General features: G+C 40.9%; 1 protein-coding gene across 3 annotated transcripts in view; it reads left to right on the top strand.

The window, feature by feature from the left end:
- The window catches only part of LOC140194628 (Kv channel-interacting protein 4), a 303,526-nt gene that overhangs the window by 265,472 nt on the left and 10,999 nt on the right, over nt 1-27,055 (top strand). For all 3 annotated transcript variants that reach the window (XM_072251874.1, XM_072251873.1, XM_072251875.1), the window contains exons 3-5: nt 7,255-7,324; nt 12,041-12,111; nt 21,221-21,328. In XM_072251874.1, coding sequence (XP_072107975.1) covers nt 7,255-7,324; nt 12,041-12,111; nt 21,221-21,328 — 249 coding nt within the window. The remainder of the gene's footprint in view (nt 1-7,254; nt 7,325-12,040; nt 12,112-21,220; nt 21,329-27,055) is intronic.

Here is a 27,055-nt window from a genome sequence, read left to right on the forward strand (position 1 = left end):
AAAAAGCCATCGCATAGACGTTTTTAAAATTCCCTCTCTTGGGATGCAGCACCAACCGGATTCAATTTTGTTGAATGTGACAAATGCATCTGGCTACAGTACACAGTTATTAATAATGTATATGATTATCAAAGGCAGCCATGCCCTTTCAGGCACCTCACTGGCAACTTCCTACCTTCAGTATCTTCTGCATAGGTAAGCTTCTTCTGGTTCTCACTGTTCTCTGCACGTTCTTCTGCGTCTGAAGCAGACTCAGCAACCTGCCTCCCATTGTTGCAGTACGTTCCTTCTTTACCAGCACCCTGATAGTTGAAAGACTGTTGGCTGTGTTGTCATCAACCCCCATTCGGCTGCTTCTTGAGATCAGAACCGTGAGGAAAGGTGGAGCAGGTATTTTGCTCCTCTTCCGTCAAATTACCTTCTTCTGTCTACCCTCCTGTTTTTCTATTCAGTTGAATTGGAACCTCTTTTTTTTAATGATTTCTTCATTCAGTGAAGGACATGCTGAAGCCACCTCAGACATTGTAACTGGGATTCTAGTTTATGTCAGCCTGCTTGATACCTACCTTACATGAAGTCTCCCTATAAGCTTCAGGAGAGATATGCCTGACCCTTCAAATAATATTCAACTTGAGCCTTTGGTGTAATGAAGCATTGGTTCTTTTGTGAGTGAACAGTATCAGTCATGCATCAGGCTTAGGTGGTTGCATTATCTCAATGGAGATTAGCTTTGGGCATTGCAACACCTTTGATGACATTTTAATGAGACATCAGGAAAAAAATGCCAGGTTTCACAAGAAACTAGTACCACAGAGATAATACGGTATCACTGAGCAGAATTAACTCTCCCTGAAGCATACATAAAACTGATTACGAAGGGAGTGCTTCCTAATAGTCTTCAAAGAGCATCATTTAATGGAAAATTTCAGCAGAACAAGTACATGTAAGGTTCTAGGCTCAGCTATCAAATTCTTCCTATCAGTGGGCTGGTTTTATAATTTGAGAGGTTAGTCTATGACTCTGCCATAGTTGAATGCATCAGCAAGGGAGATGAGGTTGAGTACGGGGCTACGGTAGGAAACTTTGTCACATGGTGCGAGCAGAATTATCTGCAGCTTAATGTGAAAAAGACTAAGGAGCTGGTGGTAGACCTGAGGAGAGCTAAGGTACCGGTGACCCCTGTTTCCATCTAGGGGGTCAGTGTGGACATGGTGGAGGATTACAGATACCTGGGGATACGAATTGACAATAAACTGGACTGGTCTAAGAACACTGAGGCTGTCTACAAGAAGGGTCAGAGCCGTCTCTATTTCCTGAGGAGACTGAGGTCCTTTAACATCTGCCGGACGATGCTGAGGATGTTCTACGAGTCTGTGGTGGCCAGTGCGATCATGTTTGCTGTTGTGTGCTGGGGCAGCAGGCTGAGGGTAGCAGACACCAACAGAATCAACAAACTCATTCGTAAGGCCAGTGATGTTGTGGGGATAGAACTGAACTCTCTCACGGTGGTGTCTGAAAAGAGGATGCTGTCTAAGTTGCATGCCATCTTGGTCAATGTCTCTCATCCACTACATAATGTACTGGGTGGGCACAGGAGTACATTCAGCCAGAGACTCATTCCACCGAGATGCAACACAGAGTGTCATAGGAAGTCATTCCTGCCTGTGGCCATCAATCTTTACAACTCCTCCCTTGGAGGGTCAGAAACCCTGAGCCGATAGGCTGGTCCTGGACTTATTTCATAATTTACTGGCATAACTTACATATTTCTATTTAACTATTTATGGTTCTATTACTATTTATTATTTATGTTGCAACTGTAATGAAAACCAATTTCCCCCAGGATCAATAAAGTATGACTATGACTATTTATCCAATCAGGTTTCAGCTGTTCCACCTTGTTTGCAATTGGATTTCAATTCTCACTTAGAGCAAGACCTTTGTTTTTGTTAATTTTTTTTTCCTTAAGTTTTATTTCAATGGCTTCCTTCACCGGGCAGTCCCAAAAGCCATTGGCACGGCACAAGTAGTTTTGTGCCGTCGAAGTCAATCCTATCGCCATTGCAAATGCCATGTTCTGCTACCACCAATTTTTCCGGGAAACCCAAGTGGATATCTCCTGTGCTCCTTGATGGGGTTTCCACTGTGCGTCCTATCTGGCCAATATGCATTGCTCCGCATTCACAGGGAGTCCTGTAAACACCAGCCACCCTAAATCCCAGGTCATCGTTGACCCACATAAGCTGTGATTTGAGCTTCCTTACGGGTTTGTGGATGGCATTAATCCAGTATTTCTTCAGGATCCTGCTGATCCTTCCAGAAACCACGGGAATATGGGGAAGACAGCCGGTAGCAAAGGGTTCCTCCTCGTCGTTAGGTTTCCTGGTTTTTCTGTTGGCATTTTTAAGGGGCCGATTGATTTTCTTCACCTTGTAGCCGTACTGTAGGAATGTCGTGTGTAATTGTCTTATTTCCTCGGGGAGATTCTCCGGGTCTGAAATAGTTTTTGCACGGTTAATCCAAGTAGAGCGAACCACTCTACATTAGGAGGCATAATGGTGCCTGTTACTATTGAGGTATAAGTCCATGAGACTGGGTTTCTGATGGACACCATGTCCAAGGCTACATAGAAACATAGAAACATAGAAAATAGGTGCTGGAGTAGGCCATTCGGCCCTTCGAGCCTGCACCGCCATTTATTATGATCATGGCTGATCATCCAACTCAGAACCCTGCACCAGCCTTCCCTCCATACCCCCTGATCCCCGTAGCCACAAGGGCCATATCTAACTCCCTCTTAAATATAGCCAATGAACTGGCCTCAACTGTTTCCTGTGGCAGAGAATTCCACAGATTCACCACTCTCTGTGTGAAGAAGTTTTTCCTCATCTCGGTCCTAAAAGGCTTCCCCTTTATCCTCAAACTGTGACCCCTCGTTCTGAATATCCTCAAACTGTGACCCCTCGCCCTACCATCCGGTTTCAGTCATATTAGAATGTCCAGAAATGGGAGGCAACTATTCTCCTCCACCTCCATCGTAAATTGAATGTTCGGATGTATGCTGTTCATATGGTCCTAGAACTGTTGGAGTGCCTGGAGTTCTTGAAGTCACACTACGAAGGTACTATTAACATATCTGAAACTGCATTGGGGCATAGGGTGATGAACTTGGAGCCCCCTCCTCAAAGTCTTCAATGTAGAAATTAGCAATAGCCGGTGACAAGGGTGATCCCATGAACTGTTTGTTCATAGTAGGTCCCCTTACAGAGGAAGTATAATGATGTAAGGGTGTGTTCAAAAGGATCAATGGCACCCCTATCAAAACTTGACCACAGGAGAAGCAAGCTGTCCTTAGTGGGGGATCTCATGAACAGGGACACCACATTGACACTGACCATTATGCCCTCTGGGGTCAGCTGGATGTTGGTTATCGTTTTTACACAGTCGGTTGGAATCATGATGTGATGCTAATAGCCTGCAGCAAAGGGGAACAGCATGGTATTTAAATGCTTAACGAGGTAGTAAGTCAGAGAATCTATCCCACTGACAATAGACCTCAGGGGGGATATGTATCTTAGAGAGCCCATAAAGTTACTGGTGCCTGAGGCAGAAGGCAGCTTATGCAGGTCAAAGTTGACCTGGTACTCAGAACAGCTGGCATTTACAGAACTCCCTGTGAATGTGGAGCAGCGTATATCAGCCAGACGGGACGCATGGTGGAAACCTGCATCGAGGAGCACAGGAGGTGTATCCATTTGGGTTACCCAGAGAAATCGGCAGTAGCAGAACATTGCATTCACATTGGTCATAGGATTAACTTCGTCGGCACAAAACTACAGTGCCAAGCCATTTGCTTTTGGGACTGTCTGGTAAAGGAAGCCATTGAAGTAAAACTAGAGGAAAAGAATTTTAACAAAGATGAAGGTCTCGCTCTAAATAAGAACTGGAATTTGATTCTAAACAAGATGGGTCAGCGGAAACCTAATTGGATGAGGACTGACCGATCAAGAGGGGCGGACGATAGTGTATAAATACCATGGGACTAGACATGCCCAGGCATCAACTCTGATGGAGATGGCAGAATTCATCCTCAAATCATCGGTTAAAATCAATATCTGTACCTGGCTGGAAGCCCGGGAAGAGTTTATCCATCATATACTCCAGGAAAGCACGAGACCCTATTTTGATCTACGTTTGTAGATTACTGTTTTTAGATGTTTGTAGAATTTTAGTTTTAATGTTTCATAGAGTGTAAAGTATCCAATCTTACTGAAAGCACATAAATTAGCCCAGTGAACCTCACCTAGACTGTCTCCAATGCTAGTATACAAGTAGTATTTCTTCAGTTATGGAAGCAAAACTGTGCATGTCCTCACTAATACACCATCCACGTATTCAAGGGGACATAGAACTTTAATAGTGTGGTGTTGGAGGCCTCAATACTGTGACAAGAAAGACAGATCTTAGACACCTTCCAGGTAGCTTCAGTCATAATAGCAGGTTACTATTGCAACCAGTGGCCTTTACAAGCAAAATCAGGTCCAATATCACTGGAGGTTTAATGGATAGAAGAGGTCCTTAGATGATGGTACTTCAGCTAATGCAGTAATCTTCCACTGTCAATGTATATTATGTGTTCAATTTCCAAATGAAAAATGAGAGAAGCCATAGGAGCAGCCAGAATCTATCACTTTACCCAATATAATTATATTTGTTCTTTTCCAATTTATGACTGATGACAATCTATATGCAGTTTCTAGTAGCTGTAAATCTTTTTCTTGATCTATAAAAGAGTCAAAGAATAAACTGAAAGTGGACGCTGACTAATTTAGCTGCATAATGCCCATTTCTCTGACACTAAACAGATATGGTGGACAGGAGAGGCTAACTCTTTTGGAGGAGAAAATAGTTGAGGACTAAGGGTATAAGGCTGCCCTGAAATAAGGAACTTGTTGGATGAGGTGCAATGAAAGAGGTTTGTCCGATCCATTATCCCTCAGCAGGATTCTGGCTATCAACCCACAAGAGCCGCAATGATTCCTTTCTGTTGCAACATTCTTGACATTCAGCTCTTCCCCATCCTGTTTGTGCACTTCCTCTCCATTTTCAAATGCTGTTAACCTATCCACCCAATTTTTCTCCCACTCATCCACTGTCATTTCTCACCACTCCTTTTCTCACCTCTATTCTCAAGTAAAAAAAAAACGACAGATGTTGTTCATACTCAGCAGGTCAAGCAACGACTTTCAAGGCTAACATATGCAGGTTGATAATCATCCATCAGAACTAAGGAATATTGGAAATTAAAGGTTTTTAAAGTTGAAGAGGAAGGGGAAAGATACAGGGAATATCTCTAAATGGTTGAAAGCCAAAATGGTGAAGGTGGTATGTGCTGTCAACAGTGCCTGGGAGAGTATAGTGAAAGTGATTTAATCACTGCTATTCACCCTGGGTGAAATATAAATAGAAATAAATGAGTGAAGATGACTGTTAGAGAAAGAGAAAACAAAAACAAAGGTAGAATTGTGAAATGCAAAGCACTGTGCTGGAAATCTGAAATATAAGAAGATGCTATAAAGGACCAACAGATGAGGTGATCTTGTTACAGAAAAATTAACATAATATTACAGATAGATAGCCTGTCATTAGAGCCAACTAGTTCATGCACAAACTGAAATAGCTGACTATGTGAAATGGTTGAATTCATTGTCAAGTCATGAAAAATCATACTTGTTCATATTGGTCAGTAAAAAAAGAGGACTAAGACACTGAGGTTGCTATAAGTGTGGGATGGAGAATTAAAGTGAGAGGCAAGTGGAGGCTTGGACTCACCTTTGCAAGCTAAGTGAAGGAATTCTCCACTGTGGAGAGAAAAAAAAACTTTTCACAAGCAAAAAAGTCCAGTTTTCTGAACTGAAGGAGCTATGTATATCAATGCTTTACATGAAAAGAATAGTTGGGTGTCTGGAAGGTGGACAGGAAGAGGTTAACAGAGAGGAACTGCATCTCCTGTGGTAGCAAGGAAAGCTACTGCTAGAAAGGGGATGGGGTTATATGCAGATGGAAGAGAGAACCAGGGAGGGAACTTTCCCTTCAAAAAGTCGTGGAAATTACAGTAATTATGTGAATTTACTAGGAATTTCTTTTGCTCCTGTCTATTCTTATGCAAGCCATATATTAGGCCATGCCTCTGTGGAAAGTCACTACAGGTTTGAGGACAACGTAGGGAGAGGGTTGTGGGTGAGTAATTGTTGAGTAGGGAGAGCTCTTGGTGGTTGATGATGGTGCAGTTTCAGGCAGTGAGCTGAATCATACTCAACACGATGTCCTTTAGGAGAATGTATCCCTGCTCTGTTTGATCTAAATGTGAGAATAGTTCTTTATCTGGCTAGTTTTTACTATCTTTCATACAACCAATAATGGAAAATAGTTAGATAATAATTAAATAATTAAATAGACAGAAAGAGCTTTGAAAAAAAATGTAACCAATCACTAGTTTCTGTGTGAAATGGCTCTTTAAATTATATACTTCATTATGTAAATTAGACAGTTCATTGGTTGGAAGAAAGACAAATATTAATAGCCAAATTTAATTCCTGATGTTGGTATCAATTTACAAAAATGACTTGTCCAATGAGAAGACTACGGATCTGAAGAAGTTTATCTACTCAACTCTTGTAGCACATTGGAGCGAAATATAGAATTACTATTTTAGGTCAAAGACCTTACGTTAGAAATTGATGTCAGCTTTGAAAAATCAATGTTGAACTGGCCCTTTAAGGAAAACCCTTTCTAGGCAGTTACAATAGTGTTACTATTTTTTTAATAGTTTATTCTAACTGGTGCTAATTTATAATCAGTCTGTTTTGACATAAGAACCATTTAGTTTAATAATTAACTAAAAATATAATTTTCAACACATTTACAGTGCACATTGAAAATATCTCACTTGTTTGCTGCCATGGATTGTAATTTCACAATTGTCAAGCTACAAACCATTTGTTACTATTAATTTAGAGATCATAAGCCTAAAAGATATTTTGCACCAGAAACCAAATCAATGTTTGAATTGATTTTAAAACCACAATATTAAATGATTTCTTATGCAGTTCTGTGGCAACAATTCTTGTAAGAAATTACATGATGTGCATATATCTGATTTACAGTGACTGTTATGTTAATACTGAGATCAATGTAAGATTACACTTGGCTTCAGCAGATAGGACTTATTAATTTGTGTATGTTCATCTCCAGGAATGTCCCAGTGGGATAGTCAATGAAGAGACATTCAAAGAGATTTATGCACAGTTCTTTCCCCAGGGTGGTGAGTACTTATAGAGATAACACCAATACTTACATTATTGCAAAACTATTAATTTATATTGCACTTCTCATAGCTTAGCGGTTAGAGAAATGCTATCACAGCTCGAAGCTTCGGAGTTTAGAGATCAATTCTGATGCCACCTGTAAAGAGTTTGTACATGTGTAAGTTTCCTCCAGGTGCTTAAGTTTCCTCCCACATTCCAAAGACATACTGGTTAGTAGGTTAACTGGTCATTGTAAATTGTCCCGTGTTTGGGCTAGGGTTGCATAAGTAGGTGGTTGGGTGGTGCAGCTTGTTGAGCAGGAAAGGCCTATTCCATGTTGAATCTCTAAATAAATAATAACTAGGAAAATAGTTTTAGTCATACTGGTAGAGAGCACTGAAATGTCAAATATGAAGTGCACAAGTCTCTGAAATGGATCTTGAACTTCACAGCTCTCTTGAGGAGTGCAAGTAAGATCAGGTGAAGGCCAAGGGTATGCGAATGGTTTAAACCAGAAATGGAAAATACTCATTGGAGCATTTTATTGTGTGATTTCTAGAAAATTTGACAAAATAACTTCAATATTTTCAAAGCCAATAACATCTCATGCATAGAACAGAAAATTGTATTTAAGTTTAAACAATGTTAAATAAAATCAATGTTAAATTGATCCTAGGAACTTCACACTCAAGGCGAAATAGAAGGGACATAGAAATTAAAGAAATTTTTGTGTATTTATTTCTAGATATCAGAATCAGAGTCAAGTTTATTATCACCAGCATGTGACGTGAAATTTGTTAACTTAGCAGCAGCAGTTCAATGCCATAAATAACACAGAAGAAAAAAATATATAATAATAAATTAATTAATAAATCAATTGCAGTATATGTATATTGAATAGATTAAAAATTGTGCAAAAAACAGAAATACTGTCTATTAAAAAAAAGTGACGTAGTGTCTAAGGGTTCAAAGTCCATTTAGGAATCGGATGGCAGAGGGGAAGAAGCTGTTCCTGAATTGCTGAGTGTGTGTCTTCAGGCTTCTGTATCTCCTACCTGATGGAAACAGCAAGAAAAGGGCATGCCCTGGGTGCTGGAGGTCCTTAATAATGGACACCGCCTTTCTGAGAAACCGACTCTTGAAGATGTCCTGGGTACTTTGCAGGCTAGTACCCAAGATGGAGCCAACTAAATTTACAACCCTCTGCAGCTTGTTTCAGTCCTGTGCAGTAGCCCCCCTTCCCCCACCCCCCCATACCAGACAGTGATGCAGCTTGTCAGAATGATCTCCACACTACTTGTATAGAAGTTTTTGAGTGTACTGGTTGACATACCAAATCTCTTCAAACTCAATGAAGTATAGCCTCAGCCTTGCCTTCTTTATAACTGCATCAATATGTTGGGACCAGGTTAGATCCTGAGAAATCTTGACACCCAGGAACTTGAAACTGCTCACTCTCTCCATTTCTGATCCCTCTATGAGGATTGGTATGTGTTCCTTCCTCTTACCCTTCATCTTATGAAGTGGGAAATATGTTCAATCTACAAAAAAATTGGATCTTACACATTGTGAAGCCAACAATGGTTTTAGCTTGCATTTACGTAGTTCATTTAAAGCGGAAGTAACATAAACCATTCACACTCCTGGCTTTCACCTAATCTTACTTGCACTCTTGCAAAGGTGTCAAATGGCTGTACAGTTCAAGATATAATTCAAAGACTTGTGTATGGGATACAGTATTATGCCTCATGAGTTAAAAGAGACAGCAAGTCAAAGAGAAAATTAGAAAGGTTAACTGATATTTTCATTAAAAATTAGTTTTGAGGAGAGATATGGAGAAATTGTAGGAAAGATATTGAAGAGGAGCACTACAGAAAGACATCAAACATGGAATACCACAACGCAGTCATACTGTGGCCCACCTACTCCAGGTTCGTTTCAATGCTTCTCTCCCATATAGTTCTCTATTTTTCATTTATCCATGTGCCTACCTATAAGTCTTTTAAAAATCCCTCATGTCCCTGCCTCCACCACCATGCCTGGCAGTGCATTCTTTGCATTTACCACCCTGTATAAAATAAAACTACTTCTGATATTCCCCTATACCCTCCTCTGATCACCTTAAAATTATACTTTCTCATGCTAGCCATTTACACCCCAGGAAAAAGCACTGGCTGTCCATTCTATGCAACTTATCATCTTAAACAACTCTGTCAAGTCATCTCTCATCATCTTTTGCTTTAAAAAGAAAAACTGTAGCTTGATCAACCTTTCCTCATAAGATATGCTCTCCAATACAGGCAGCATCCTGGTAAATCTCCTCTGCACCCACTCTAAGGCTTCCATATCCTTCCTATAATTAGACCCCAGAACTGAACACAATATGCCAAGTATGGTCTAACCAGAATTTTGTAGAGCTGCAACATTACCTCATAGCCCTTGAACTTAATCCTCCAACTAATGAAGGCCAACACCCCATATGCCTTCTTAACCACCCTATCAACCTGTGTGGCAACTTTGATCTATGGGCTTGGGACCCAAGATTCCTCTGTTCATCCACACTGCTAAAAATTCTGCCATTACCCTTGTACTGTGCCTCCAAGTTCACCCTTCCAAAGTGAATCACTTCATACTTCTCCAAATTGAACTCCATCTGCCAATTTTCAGCCCAACTCTATATCCTGTCAATGTCCTGTTGTATCCTACAACAATCATCTACATTATCCACCACACCGTCAAACTTTATGTCATCTTCAAAGGTACTCACCAACTCTTCCACTTCCTAATCCAAATCATTTATAAAAATCATAAAGAGCAGGGGTCTCAGAATGGATCCCTGCCGAACACCACTGGTCACTGACCTCCAGGCAGAATACGCTCTATTTACTGCCACTGCCTGTCTTTTGTGGGCAAGCCAATTTGGAATCCATGCAGCCAATTTCCCTGGAACCCATGCTCCTGACTTTCTGAATGAGCCTACCTCAGGGAACATTGTTGAGTATCTTACTCAAATCCAAAAACTGCAACCACCACTCTACCTTCATCAACTTACTTTGTCCCTTCCTCAAAAAAGTCAGTCAGGCTTGAAAAGCATGACCTGCTCCTCACAAAGTCATGTTGACTATCCCTAATCAGGCAATACTTCTACAAATGCTCGTAAATTCTGCCTTTCAAATCCTCTCCAACAGTTTTCCCATCACTGACGTAAGACCCACTGATCATTAATTTCCAAGATTATCCACATTGCCTATTTTGAACAAAGGAATAACATTTGCCACCCTCCAATTAAACTAAATCAGGGCATTTTCAATATAGAAACTTAGCGTTAGGTGTATGTATACAGTTGGCAGTTTGTGTGTGTTTTCCCTACTCCAAGTACCGTACAATGTTTTTATTCTGTTTGTTATTTAAAAAATCTAGGGAGGGTCGTGTTAGGGGAGTAGAACATTCCAGAATGGAACCTTTCTTTGTAAGGCCAAAGTCAGTTTTGATGAAGAGAAGCCATGTACAAAATTTCCTACTCGGGCAGTAAACTTAGATGAAACACTAACTTTTTTCAATCCTGGAATGGGATAGTTCAAAGTAGTGTGGGATTGTGATGTGATGATAGAATTGGATGAAATTGGCCAATTGGTACTCATTTTTAGAAGAATGAGGCATGCAAGGTTTAAGAGAACTTGACAAAGTCAATACCGAGAGGCTCTTTTCTTAGACTGGAGAATTAAAATCTGGGGGCACAATCCCAGGAAAAAAAGGATTAGACATTTTGGACAGAGATAAACAGAAATGCCTTCAATTCTATCTGTAAATATTCAGAATTCTTTCCCCCAGAAGGTTCTCAGTGCTCAGTATTAAGCTCAAAGCTGAAATGGAAAGATGTGTACGCACTAAAAACAAAATGAAGAATATGAAAATTGGACAAGAAAGTGGTTGAGATAAATTAGCAGCCATGAATTTGTTGAATGTCATAGCAATCTCGGGTTTCCAAATGTTTCTACTTCTCGTGTTTTTCTGGTTTAATTTCATATGATAAACTGAAAATTATGGACAAATGCCATCAGTTCATTTATCATGTTTTTTATTACTTGACCAAGATATCAACAAATATGCTCATGTTGTATTGGCCATATAAGCCACAGTTTTTTGCATTGGGAATGTTCCCTCCTTAACCCCGTACATTCTGAAACGGATCCCTAAATAATAGTCTGAAAGAGGTTCATTCTCATCCATAATCCCACAGAATTCTCAAACAAATGCATCGTTTGAGGGAGTTCATCCTCACAATTTTAACACCTTACTACTTACAAATTATTTAAAATTCTATAGCCATCTCAAAAATGGGAGAATATATTTATTGAAACAGCAATATGAATGTGACCATCTCTAACTGTGGAGCAATTTATAATTCAGTTAGATGCATAGTCACCGTGTCTCAACGAGAAAAGAATTTTGTCTCATCCTAAAAGCTCCTGATAAAATCTAATAGAGAGGCAATGAAAAATGACAGTGACCAAAAATGTGATGAATTGTAAAGGATATTTACTTTGCAAGATTAAATTGAATATATGCCTTTTGCTAGACAGTTATGGCTTATTTGAATTTCTTTTTTCTTTTATAGATTGTGTCAGTTCTCTCTGATGTCAAATCCAATAAAGTTCATTAGAACTGAAAGTTTTACAGCATATAATACATTTCAACTATCTTGTTAAGTAATACATTGTTGTCCATTCCAGATGCAAGCACGTATGCACATTTTCTGTTTAATGCCTTTGACACAGATCACAATGGTTCAGTAAGTTTTGAGGTGAGTTTTATATTTTTATATAATTTACTGAAATCAAGAATTGCCACAATTCTAGTCATTTTGAAGATTTAAAACTATGCAAAAGTGGCCTGCCAATATTTTGCTTCTTATCAAAATACGTTCCTTGAAATAATAGCCTTTTGTCAGTTTTCCATGTGATTGTCCCAAAACAAAATCCAGCTAACATTACCAGGCTATAATTGCCACTGTTCACAGAAATCAGAGTATTCACAGCAGAGGAGTAATGCAGGGAAGAAATGGTCTGACACGTAAGTCTCTCAACATGTGTGCAGAAGAGTAAACTCAAATGAATCTTGTTATGCCAAAGATTCAAATGAGTATGTTTTAGAATCTTCACCTTGGCTAATAGGTACTTAGTGATTCGCTGCCTGTGCTAATGAAAACTAAGATTTCAGGCACAGGAAGTGATTCATGTGAGAGGAACATAGAGAACTGTGGTTGTGGAATGGACGAGGGTAGTAGGGTGGAATGTAGCCATTCTCAGTTGACTGGGGGTTGTATAATTTGTTAGAGACAGTGGCAATTTACCTCCTGGAACAGAACTTGAAGGAGAGTGAGGGATCTAGTTGGCAGATCATTGATAGAGTTCACAGTGAGATTTGATTAGGGGGGATAAAATATTCAAATAAGAAAAGAGTATCCTTTATGTATTTGTAGTATTACTTCCATAGATACCAGACTTGTGTGCATATTGGTATTATAAGAGATTGCAAGATTAGCAGTACTGCTAATTCAGGTTTCAGTTCATGGGTTCCAGGGAAAAAGGGAAGTGCTTTCATTGAAACAGTCTGCATTTACAGTCGGTAACAGTCAGTGTCTGGATTAATTGATTAAATACAAAGTCTGTAAACAGATGGTTAAACTAAGGTGGGGGGTCTGGAGGTGAGGTATATTTATCATCTTAAATGAAAAACACAAGACAAGTGGGAGCATTGTTTGGGTAACAATTAGCAGAATGTATTAGAAATTCTCAGAGAGAATTATAAAACATAATGAGTGATTAGTTACATCAGAGAAAAAACAAACTTAAAGGAGCGATATCTGATTGCATTGAAGCAAGGTAAATTAATAACTCATATTAAAACATCGAACATCAAACAGTACAGCACCAGCGCAGGACCTTCATCCCACAGTGTTGTGCCTAACTTTTAACCTACTCCAAGATCAATTTAACCCTTCCTCCCACATTGTTCAATTTCATTCATCCATGTGCCTCTCTAAGAATTTCTTAAATCTCCCTAATATATCTGTCTCCACCACTACCCCAGCAGTGCATTCCACACTTCCACCACTATATGTGTTCAAAGCCTACCTCTGTTATTCCCCCATACTTTCCACCAATCACCTTAAAATTATGCCCTCTCATATTAGTTATTTCTGTCTCAGACAAATAAGGTGGCTGTCCACTCCATCCAGACATCTTATCATTTTATGCACCACCACCAAGTCACCCCTCATGCTCCTTCATTCCAAAGAGAAAATCCCTAGCTCACACAACCTCATACGATATGGTCTCTAATTCAGGCATCAACCTGGTAAATCTCCTCTGCACCTTCTCTAATGCTTTCACATCCTTCCTGTAGTGAGACAACCAGAACTGATCACAATAATCCAAGGGTGATGTAACCAGAGTTCTCTAGAGCTTCAACATCACCTCACAGCCCTTGAACTCATTCTCCCAGCACATGGTATGCCTTCTTAAACACTGTATCAATTAACGTGGCAACTTTGAGGGATCTATGGATGAGGACCTCAAGATCCCTTTGTACTTCTACACTGCTAACTATCCTATCATTACTCCTATATTCTGCTTTCAGATTTGACCTTCTAAAGTGAATCACTTCATACTTCTCTGGAACAAACTCCAACTGCAGCTTCTCAGCCCAGCTCTGCATCCTACCAATGTCCCGTTGTAGCCCATGGTAATCTTCTATACTAACCACAACACCACCAACCTTCATGCCATCTGCAAACCTACTAACCCACTTTTCCATTTGCTTATCCAAGTCTTCTATAATAATCACAAAGACCAGAGATCCCAGAACAGACTCCTGTGGAACCTCACTGGTCAATGATGTGCAGAATGAATATGCTCCATATCTGTATACTTTGGGCAATTCAATTCTGAATCCATGTAGCCAAGCTGGATCCCATGCTTCCCAACATTTTATGTGTGCTCCCAAGGGGCACCTTGTCAAATACCTTACTACAATCCATATATACCACATCCACTGCTCTACCTTTATCTTTGACTTTGAAAAACTTCTATAGATGCACAGCAGGAGAGTATCCTGACTGGTTGCATCACAGGCTGGTATGGAAACGCCAATGCCCAAACAAAAGAAGTCTACAAAAAAATAGTAGAAACAATCCAGTCTGTCACAGGCAAATCCCTCCGCACCACTGAGCACATCCACAAGGAGCGTTACCGCAAGAAAGCAGAATCCATTAATATGGACACCCACTATCCAGGCCATGCTCTCTTCTGGCTGCTGCCACCGGGAAGGAGGTATTGGGACCTTAGTTCCCACACCATCAGGTACAGGAACAGTTATTACCTTTCAATTATCAGGCTCCTGGGCCAGCATGAATAACTTCACTCCCCTGAATTATGAATTGATTCCACAATCTATGGACTCACCTTCAAGGACTCATCAACTGTTCTTCTCATTATTTATTTATTTATCTTGCACATTTTGTCTTCTTTTGCAAATTAGTTGTTTGTCAGTTTTTCTATGGTTTTTCATTGATTCAATTGCATTTCTGTGCTCTGCTGTGAATGCCCGCAAGCAAAAGAATCTTAATGTAGTATACGGCGGCACATACATACTTTGAAAATAAACTCAGTTTGAACCTTTGAACTTTGAATCAATTCATTTTGTCACTTCCTCAAAGAATTCAGTCTTGTGAGGCATGACCTGCCTCTCACAAAGCCAAGCTAACTATCCCTGATAAGACTATGCTTTCCCAAATGCTTGTAAATGCTATCTCTAAGAATCATCTATGATAGTTTGCCCAGCACTGATGCAAAACTTACCGGTCTATAATTCTCAGTAATAAATAGGTTTGAAAGGTCATCAACATGAAATGTTATTCTCTCAGAATATTATAACAGGTTAGTTAAATTATATGTGGTGAACTAGAACATCAAAGCACAATCATGGTAATGTCATCCGAGTATAATTATACAGGAGGTAATGGAGATCCTTGGATTATTATTCAATTCTCACACAATGGGACTGCCCCCCTCCCTTACCTATTACTGTATCTATATTCAACCTGAACCCATTAGGATGTGCTAAAACTAACCAAGACTCACAGAACGGAATAACTCTGTTTTTTTTAAAGTTTATTTTATCTGTGCAACACTGCAACCAAATAGAAATGTAAATCCTCCAAGTAACATAAAATTAAAATAACGCAAGTCAACCAAATATATATTGCAGGAAATATTACAACTATAGCAACAAACTGTTCACTACTACAGTCTTTGTATTTCAACAATCTTACAATTTATAACAATGTTAACTCTTAACTGTACCAGTAACCCCTGCCTCAGTACATAACATTTCATTCAATTCTAGACCCACTCTTCCAGATGATTAAACAAAGCAGTAGGTTCCTAACTGTACTGGCTGATCTAACCTGTGTGCATTTTCCTTACAAGTCGCCCCAATTCCACACCCCCCACCCCCCATCAATTTGCCTATCGCACCAACAAGTCAACAGAGGATGCCAGCTCCACGGCATTTCACTCTGCCCTGACCCACTTGGACAGCCCCAACTCTTACATCAGAATTCTGTTCATTGACTTTAGTTTGGCATTCAATACTGTGATCCCCTCCAAGCTGATCACCAAACTTCACCAGCTTGGTATCAGCTCATCCCTCTGCAATTGGACCTTGGACTTTCTGACTAACAGACCCCAATCAGTTAAGTTAGACAACCCCTCCTCCTCCGCTGTCACCCTGAACACCGGTGTGCCTCAAGGTTGTGTGCTGAGCCCTCTTCTGTACTCCCTTTTCACCTGTGACTGCTTTCCTGTACATGGTTCTAACTCCATAATCAAGTTCGCAGACGACACCACGGTGGTTGGTTGGTCTGATCAGAGGAGATGACGAGATGGCCTACAGGGACGAGGTGCAGCACCTGGCTGCATGGTGCACTGACAACAATCTGGCCCTTAACACCCAGAAGACCAAGGAGATCATTGTGGACTTCAGGCATTTTAGGAGCCACACTCATGTTCCCATCTACCTCAACTGAGCGGTAGTGGAGTGTGTATCAAGCTTCAAATTCCTTGGTGTCCACATTTCCAAGGATCTCACCTGGTCCCTGATCATCACTCCTCCATCCTGATCAAAAAGGCGCAACAGAGCCTTTATTTCCTGCAGAGCATGAAGAAAGCTCACCTCTGTCCCAGGATACTGACGGACTTTTACCACTGTACCATTGAGAGCATACTCACCAACTGCACCTTAGTGTGGTATGGCAATTGTCCTGCATCGGACCACAAAGCACTCCTACCTGTGGTGAAAACTGCCCATCGGATTATCAGCAATTGCCCACCATTGAGAACATCTACCATAAACGCTGCCTGGGCAGGACGAAAAGCATTATCAGATGCAGGGAAGAAACATGGACTTTTTACTCTCCTCCCATCCGGTAGGCACTACAGGAGCCTCCGCTCCCGCACCAGCAAGCACAGGAAGAGCTTCTTCCCTGAGGCTGTGACACTGCTGAACCTCTCATCACAGCGCTAAGCAGTATTGCACCCATATTGTACTGTCTCAGTACTTTTATATTTGTGTGCTGTAGCATTTTTTTATTTGCAGTTATTTTGTAAATAACACTATTCTTTGCATTTCTGGCCAGATGCTAAATGCACTTCATTGGCTTTGTATCTGTACTCGGCACAATGACAATAAAGTTGAATCTAATCTAATCTAATCTAACAACTCCTTGCTTTCACAATACAAAAGAATGCCACCTATGACAATTCAATGGCATAATCCTTTACCTTTGTAATTGCCCCTTTAATGCTCACTTTATTTGTTATCACTTAACCAGTGTAATACAACTTGTTTTAGAAACATAGAAACATAGAAAATCTACAGCACAATACAGGCTCTTCGGCCCACAAAGCTGTGCCGAACAAGTCCTTACCTTAGAAATTACCTAGGGTTACCTACAGCCCTCTATTTTTCTAAGCTCCATGTATCTATCCAGGAGTCTCTTAAAAGACCCTGTCGTATCCGCCTCCACCACTGTCGCCGGCAGCCCATTCCACACACTCACCAGTCTCTGCATAAAAAACTTACCCCTGATATCTCCTCTGTACCTACTTCCAAGCACCTTAAAACTGCGCCCTCTTGTGTTAGCCATTTCAGCCCTGGGAAAAAGCCTCTGACTATCCACACTATCAATGCCTCTCATCATCTTATACACCTCTATCAGGTCACCTCTCATCCTCCGTCGCTCCAAGGAGAAAATGACGAGTTCACTCAACCTGTTCTCATAAGGCATGCTCCCCAATCCAGGCAACATCCATGTAAATCTCCTCTGCACCCTTTTTATGGTTTCCACATCCTTCCTGTAGTGAGGCAACCAGATCTGAGCACAGTACACCAAGTGGGGTCTGACCAGGGTCCTATATAGTTGCAACATTACCTCTTGGCTCCTAAACTCAATCCCATGATTGATGAAGGCCAATGCACTGTATACCTTCTTAACCACAGAGTCAAACTGTGCAGCAGCTTTGAGTGTCCTATGGACTCGGACCCCAAGATCCCTCTGATCCTCCACACTGCCAAGAGTCTTACCATTAATGCTATATTCTGCCATCATATTTGACCCACCAAAATGAACCACCTCACACCTATCTGGGTTGAGCTCCGTCTACAACCACTCTTTGCCTTCTGTGGGCAAGCCAGATTTGGATCCCATGCCTCCTTAATTTCTCAATAAGCCTTGCATTGGGTACCTTATGAAATGCTTTGCTGAAATCCATGTACACTATATCTATTGCTCCAACTTCATCAATGTGTTTAGTCACATTCTCAAAAAATTAAATCAGGCTCGTAAGGCACCACCTGCCTTTGACAAAGCAGTGGTGACTATTCCTACTCATATTATGCCTCTCCAAATGTTCATAAATCCTGCCTCTCAAGATCTTTTCCATCAATTTACCAACCACTGAAGTAAGGCTCACTGGTTTATAATTTCCTGGGCTATCTCTACTTCCTTTCTTGAAAAAGGGAACAACATCTGCAACCCTCCAATCCTCCGGAACCTCTCCTGTCTTCCCCTTACTCCAATTAAACACTTTGCTAACTTGTCTGTTCCTATCCCTCTCCAATGCTATGGTAAAAGAGATAGAATTGTGATCACTATCTTCAAAATGCTCTCCCACTGAGAGACCTGACACCTGACCAGGTTCATTTCCTGGTCAAGTACAGCTTCTCCTCTTGTAGGCTTATGTACATATTGTGTCAGGAAACCTTCCTGACCACACCTAACGAACTCCACCCCATCTAAACTCCTTGCTCTAGGGCGATACTAATCAACATTTGGGAAATTAAAATCTCCCACCACAACAACCCTGTTATTATTATACCTTTCCAGAATCTGTCTCCTTATCTGCTCCTTGATGTCCCTGTTACGATTAGGTTGTCTATAAAAAACACTCAGTAGAGTTATTGAAACACCCTGTTCCTAACTTCCGCCCACAGAGACTCCTTAGACAATCCCTCCATAACTTGCTCCTTTTCTGCAGCCGTGACACTATCTCTGATCAACAGTGCCACACCTCCACCTCTTTTGCCTCCCTCCCTGTCCTTCTGAAACATCTAAAGCCTGGCAGTCGAAGTAACCATTCCTGCCCCTGAGCCATCCAAGTCTCTGTAATAGCCACAACATCATAGCTCCAAGTACTGATCCACCTCCTTGTCTATCACCTGCCTATCCTCCCTCTCACACTGTCTCCAAGCTTTCTGTATTTGTGAGCCAACCGCCTCTTCCTCTGTCTCTTCAGTTCGGTTCCCAACCCCCAGCAATTCTAGTTTAAACCCTCTCTAGTAGCCTTTGCATACCTCCCTGCCAGGATATTGGTCTCCCTGGAATCAAGTGCAACCTGTCCTTTTTGTACAGGTCACACCTGCCCCAAAAGAGGTCCCAATGATCCAGAAATCTGAATCCCTGCCCTCTGATTCAATCTCTCAGCCACGCATTTATCCGCCACTTCACTCTATTCCTATACTCACTGTCCCGAGATTACTACTTTTCAGGTCCTGCTTCTCAACTTCCTTCCTAACTCCCTGTAGTCTGTTTTCAGAACGTCCTCCCTTTTGCAACCTATGTCACTGGTACCAATATATACCATGACCTCTGGCTGTTCTCCTTCCCACTTCAGGATATCGTGGACGCGATCAGAAACATCCCGGACCCTGGCACCTGGGAGGCAGACTACCATCCGTGTTTCTTTTCTGTGTCTACAGAATTGCCTGCCTGACCCCCGACTCCTTTCCCTAACCTTCTGAGCCACAGGGCCAGAGTCTGTGCCTGAGGCACAGCCACTGTTGCTTCCCCCAGGTAGGCCGTTCCCTCCCCCCTCAACAGTACTCAAACAGGAGTAGTTATTGTTCAGGGGGACAGCCGCAGGGGTGCTCTCTACCATCTGACTCTTGCCCTCCCCTCTCCTGATTGTTACCCTCTTATCTGTCTCACAAGGCCCCGGTGTGACTACCTGCCTTTAGCTCCTCTCTATCACCTCCTCACTCTCCCTGACCAGACGAAGGTCATCGAGCTGCGTCTCCAGTTCCCTAATATGGTCCCTAAGGAGCTACAGTTCGACGCACCTGGCGCAGATGTGGCCAACCAAGAGGCTTGGAGTCTCCAGGACTTCCCACATTTGACACCGAGCACAGAACTTCGACCTCACACACATACTTCCTGTCTGTATTTTATACAGATAACCTACCTGGCCTCGACCCATTATCACCAAAGCCCCGTTGAACAAAAGCCTTCCTACTCTGTCTCCCTCTACTCTATTGCCCACTCTTTAAAGCTATCTCCATTTAAACTCTTCTCACTGTTCTATCTGTCTGACGTCCACACGTTTGCACAGTTGTGCCCTGATCAAACCGCTGAAGAAATAACCATTTCCTTTTAAACTGTTCTCGCTGTTCTCACTGGCTGACATCCACGTGCTTGCGCAGTCGTACCCTGATCCAATTGCTGTGTCAGCAATATTTATCAAAAACTTTTGTTGATGAGGAAGAGATCCAAATCTGTTAGCCCTTAGAGAAATTTTGAGAAATTGGGTCATTGGAAAAGTTTTATAATGGAAGGATACAGTTTTTATTGTAAGTTCTTCAGGTTACGTTGTTAGTAGAGGTGCCATGATTTTTTATCAGTTTAAAAGTAAAAGGAAGTGGAAAGGAATAAAAATACCCAATAAAAGTTGGTGAGTGGCTTTTGTAATATGATTAAATAGAGTTTGGTCAGCTCCATCAGTCTGTGAAAGGATCATGTTTCATTGTTGTTATATTTTTCTTGTATTATGCATTACCATGTCATATCACTGAGAGTTGTCTGAAATATCCCTGTGGTGCAAAGACTGTCACAGTTATTTAAGTCTGATGTGATCCATGTGTAACTGACCAATCAAAGAAGGACAGATAAGTAACTCTCAAGAATGCAAAAAATGGTCCAATCCCTGGGGGAAGTAACCTACTAACACTGAGGGAACTGAGGAACAGCAGCAGATGCTAACAATGCTGATAAGGGGAGGAAACTAGCAATCAGAATGTTCCATGGGATGGCTTGGGACAACAATGTTCCAAAATGTTGAGTGCTCAGGTGAGTAAGTGGAATTCCCATTTCAATTTTTTCTGTCCTGCAGGAACACTTTGTGACAATGCCACCTTGTGGTGATATTGAAGTGCTACATTTGACCTGAGTTCGATTTTTTTGACACATTTCTAACACCTCTGTGGTGAAGTGTGTTCTTATGGAGTCATCTAATAATGCACAATGTTGGTTCCTGAACTGAGAAAATTGTTTAATTCCTAATTCTCTATCATTTTAGGATTTTGTCCTGGGTCTTTCTGTTTTACTTCGTGGATCAATACAAGATAAACTAAAATGGGCTTTCAATTTATATGACATAAATAAGGATGGATATGTAACAAAGGAGGTAAGATATTCCCTACACTTTAACCATGTTGAAAAAGAGTCTCCAGGCACGCTGGCCAAAAAATGTTATGAAGTGGATTCTAATCTCTTGTGTTTATTAATGAGTGGTGATTCCCCAGGATGTCTCTAATGTCTCTCTTCATTGACAGGTTCCATTCACCACAGAAAATTCTCCTGCCTTGTGCCATTAACTCTTGTATTTACAATAATGTTATGATATATAAATCACCAACCTTTTAATAATATGATGAATGCAACATCTTCAGAGCTAGAAATATAAACACAACACTTTGTACAGATTACGATCATCTAATCTATTTACAGATGATCACTGTTGTTGTGTGAATGAAGTGACCAGAGAAAATTACTGGTTGCTACAAAGCAGCTTCTTTATTCAACAAAACAAGGTACGGCGGGCATCATATGGAGACACTTTTGGTCGAAAGGTCTGCTGGCCCAATGTGGGGCTCAATATTTTATGCGCCAAACATCAAAGGACAATTTCATATTTACGATGTATGGACAATGCTTTCTTTGAAACTACGCACAACCTTCACACCTCCTGATTTGCATCCACACCACAGACATCCAAATGAATTTTAATCAGCATTGTCTGGACTGGGATTCACTGCCTTTAGGAACCCATTGTTCAGAGCTACACTCCAAATTAAATCCACAGTCCATATTCAGATGTGAAGATGGATGGCCAGCCAATGGCCGAATGTTAATGTCCTAAACCCAAAAATTGCTCCAACAATCACAAAACCTGTTGATTTGGGAGTTAATTTGACTCTTGTATGGTATTTCTTTTATGAAGTACAAGCCTCAATGTCTTCCTGCCCCTCCCTTAAAGTAGGAGTGTATCTTTACTGTGGATATCCATAATCACCTTTAAATAATTTGAATTTCACTCAAACAATACTTGTTTCTCCGCAAAAAACAAATAAACATCAGAGGCAGAGGAAATGCTAGTTAATACAGACCAGTATCCCGTTAAGCATTTTCTTATGTTTGGTGTTTGGATCGGGATTTCAGTAATCTTCTAATTAAATATATAGTTCAAAAACAATAATGTCATGTGACTACAACATCTGTAGTAGATTTTTTTTATATATTGGGATGATGCCACATCCATTTACCCCTTCTCTATACTCTTATTGGTAAGGCAATGCACAGTGCAGGCAGGATCAAACAATTTCGTGCAGCAGTTGAGAACATCATTTTGTGCCGTGTCATATGATGTAGGTGATCATGGTCCCATGATCATGATTGTTCTTGGCAAAGTTTTCTACAGAAGTGGTTTGCCATTGTCCTCTTCTGGGCAGGGTCTTTATAAGACTGGTGACCCCAGCCTTCTCTGCAGAGATTGTCTGCCTGGCTTCCGTGGTTGCATAACCAGCTGCTCCTACAACCATCCACCACCTGCTCCCATGGCTTCATGCAACCCTAATCAGGGGGCTAAGCAGGTGCTACACATTGCCCGAGGGTGACCCACAGGCTAATGGAGAGAAGAAGAACCTTACACTTCCTTTGACGGAGACGTAGCTCCACCCTGCCACCCAACAGTGGATGTCCCAAATCCAGTTACAAAAGATGGTAGAATGCAAGAACGAAGACTGAGAAGTTTCTACCAAAACACACTGTTTAATTTTCCTCCTGCTCTCAGTTCGCTTCAATGACTTGCTTTTACTGTTGCAGGAGCTATAAACTAATGCATCTCACTTTTGCATGCACTGTGTTAATGTGAAAATGGTTTGATAACTAAAATCTTCCCTTGCTGATATTTAATTATGGTGGGCAGGGAAGTAGCAGCCTGTGACCATCTCTTTTCACCTGATGGGAGATGCAAACACAATTGCAGTCCACTGTTTATTAATTTCCATAGATGCAACTTGACCTACTGAGATCCCTGAACATTTTGTGTGTTATGTTGAACTGCAGTCCACAGTCTTTGATTTCTGAAGACTAAAATTCCAAGGCTAAATCCAAGATCTGCAGTGAGACAGGAACAAAGTATTGCTACAATTGAAATAGCAATTGTCCATCACATGCTTAAATAAATAGTTCAATTTTCAGAAAAAAATATCTTCCCCTTTCATAAGTATAAAGTCAAGTGTTTTAAAACAAGTTCTAGCAAGGAAACTTTTCAGAGCTGGAAACCACAAAGGAAATCTGCAGAATATTGAAGCCAATGGGAATAATGAAAGATAAGACCTGTACAATATAAATCATACTAGTGGCAATATGAGAACAGAACAATTTCAAGCTAAGTGCTTTTAAGCAATCATCCATCGGCAAAAAAAAGCACTCAGAATACTGCAGTTAGATTGGAACAAACTGTTTTTCTTTGATTCCTCAGAAAGTTGCTTTGACGTGATATTGAGTAAGCTGAAAAATGATTACATGGTTACTGCAGGTAACACAGTCAATATTCAAGAAAGAACAAATGAGAATCCAAAATGTTAAGAACTCGATCATATCAGATTCAGATTCAGATTTTTATCTTGCATGTACATCAAACCATACAGCGGAGTACATTGTTTATGTTAACATACCCAAATATGTGCTGAGAGCAGCCCACAATGTTCAGAGAACAACAATAAAACAAACTACTTATACACACACACAAGCACACGCACCTAACTCCAACCCCAAGACAGCCCTGGTCTGCAGTTATACCTGAAGAACCAGGTGGAGGATAAGTCAATAAACTAGAACAAGATGGAGATTTAGTGGAGTCAAGTCCAGTGATTGGCCTCGTTGACTGTAATGAAAAGCTTAAGAGGCAAAATGAGCATTCAAAGTAAAATAGTTTATTGTAGTTTTAATTTTCATAGCATTATCAAGCAATAAATCATGGAAACAAGGCAATCAGCCCAACCAGTCCATGCCAATCATGTCGTCCACCTAAATGATCCAATTTTCATGCATTTTTATCCATATCTCTCCAGGTTTCACCCCCTCCATCTACCCATTCAATTGTTTCTTAAATTATACTGTTGAACCTGTCTCAAAAACTTCCTCTGACAGCTCATTCCATATACTCACCACCCTCTGGTGAAAATGGTTCCACGCAGTGCCCTTTTAGATCTTTTCCCTCTCATCCCAAATCCGTGCTTTGCCGGTTCTCATTCATATTCAATGGTCCCTACACTTGCACAAGATGTTGGAAACTCGACGTGTCAGGCAGCATCTCTGCATACAAATGATTGGTCATCATTTCAGATCAAGCCCTTGCATCAGAACCCCTATTTACCGACATTTATTGTGTCAATATGCATAAGAATCACACGCATCTTCCATCTTTATATGGAATAAGGTAGATGATTATGTAGTGCAGTTAGAGATTGGCAGGTATGACGTTATGGACATCACTGAGTCATGACTGAAAAAAGATTGTATTTGGGAACTCAACATCCAAGGATACACATTGTATCAAAAGGACACTCAGCTCAGCATAAGGCGTGTGGGTGGCTCTGTTGGTAAAACGTGAATTTAAGTCCTCTGAATGAGTTGATATAGGATCAGAAGAGGGAGTTACATACAGACCTCCAGACAGCAGACAGGATGTGGGCTAGAAATTACAATGGGAGATAGAAAAGGCATGTCAAAAGAACAATGTTACAGTAGTCGTGAGAGATTTCAATATGCAGGTAGATTAGGAAAATTAGATTGGTGCTGGATCCCAAGAGAGAGAATTTGTAAAATGCCCACAAGAGGGCTTTTCAGAGCAGCTTGTGTGATTGAGTCCAAGAGGGGATCAGCTATTCAGGATTGAGTGTTCTGTAATGAACTGGATTTGATTAGGAAGTTTCAGGTAAAGTAACTCTTAGGAGGCAGTAATCATAATAGAATAGAATTCACCTTGCAATTTGAGAGGGAGAAGCTGAAGTCAGATGTGTCATTATTACAGTGGAGTAAAGGGAATTACAGAGGCTGGAGAGAGGAGCTGGCCAAAGCTGATTGGAAGGGGGCACTAGCAGGGATGATGGCAGAGCAACAAAGGCTGGAGTTTCTGGGAGCAATTCGCAAGACACAGGATAGATACATCCCAAAGAAGAAGTATTCTAAAGGCAAGATAACACAACTATGGCTGATAAGGGAAGTCAAAGCCAGCATAAAAACAAAAGAGAGGGTATATAATAGAGCAAAAATTGGTGGGAAATTAAATGATTGGGAAACCTTAAAAAACCAACAGAAGGCAACTATTAAATCCATATGTGGGGGGGGGGGTGGAGATGAAATATGAATGTGTGCAAGCCAGCAATTCAAAGAGGACACCAGAAGTGAGAGCTTTGACCAGCATCTCATAGAGCTTTGATCAGTGGCCAACCTGGACATTGGAAGTTTTGAGAACAGCTAGAGGTCATGGTCCATTTCATTACCAATGACATGGGTAGGACGAGAGATGACATTCTGCACATGGGTAGGACGAGAGATGAAGTTCTGCATAGGCAGTTCAGGGAGTTAGGTGCTTATAGAGTACAAGAAATGCAAGAGAACTCTTAAGAAAGAAATTAAGGAGGCTGCAAGATTGCTCTAGCAGACGTGGTGAAGGAGAATCCTAAGGGAGTCTACATATATGTTAAGAGCAAAATGATTGCAAAGGACAAAATTGATCCTCTGGAAGACCAGAATGGTAATCCATGTGTGAAGCCAAAACAGACAGGAGAGACCTTAAATGCATTTTTGCATCTGTCTTTACTCAGGAGATAGATACAGAGTCTATAGAAGGGAGGCAAAGTGGCATCAACTTCTTGGACTCTTACAGATTACAGAGGAGGAGATGTTTGCCACCCTGAGGCAAACCAAGGTAGATAAATCCTCAGGGCCCTATGGTGTTCCTTCAGACCACATAGCAGGCAAGTGCAGAAATTGCCAGAGCCCTTGCAGAGATATTTAAAACATCTACATCAATAGGAGAGGTACAAAAGGCTTGGAGGATAGCCAATGTTGTTCTGCTGTTTAAAAAAGTTTATAAACAGAAACAAGGAAGTTATTGGCTTGTGACACTGACATCAGTAGTGGGAAAGTTATTGGAAGGTATTCTAAGGGACCAGATATATAAGTATTTGGATAGTCATGGACTGATTAAGGATAGTCAGCATAGCTTCGTCCTTGGTAGGTCATGTCTAACCAATCTTAAAGAATTTTTCAAGGAAGTTAATAGGAAAGTGGATGAAGGCAAGGCAGTGAATGTTATCCACATGGAAGGCTGGTCAAGAATATTCAATCGCTCGATATTCAGAATGGGTTAGTAAATTGGATTGGACACTGGCTTTGTGGGAGAAGTCAGAGAGTGGTAGTAGAGGGTTGTCTTTCTGACTGGAAGTCTGTGACTAATGATAAGCCGCAGGGATCAGTGCTGGGCCCTTCGTTGACCTGGATGATATTGTGGTTAACTGGATCAGCAAATTTGTGGATGACACCAAGATAGGCTGTAGTCAGCCTGGTTTTCTTAAGGGAAAATCTTGCCTGACAAATCTGTTTGAATTATTTGAAGAAATAACAAGCAGAAGAACAAAGGAGTATTAGTGGATGTTATGTACTTGGATTTTCAAAAGGCCTTTGATGAAGTGCCACACATGAAGCTGCTTAGCAAGATAACAACCAGCAAAGATACTAGCATGGACAGAAACGGAAAAAACTCAAAAATCTGAGGTGCAAGGGGACTTGGGAGTCCTTGTGCAGGTTTCCATGAAGGTTAATTTGAAGGCTGAGTCGGTGG

Source organism: Mobula birostris, chromosome 3 (genome assembly GCF_030028105.1).
Source record: "Mobula birostris isolate sMobBir1 chromosome 3, sMobBir1.hap1, whole genome shotgun sequence".
Taxonomy (NCBI): Eukaryota; Metazoa; Chordata; class Chondrichthyes; order Myliobatiformes; family Myliobatidae; genus Mobula; species Mobula birostris.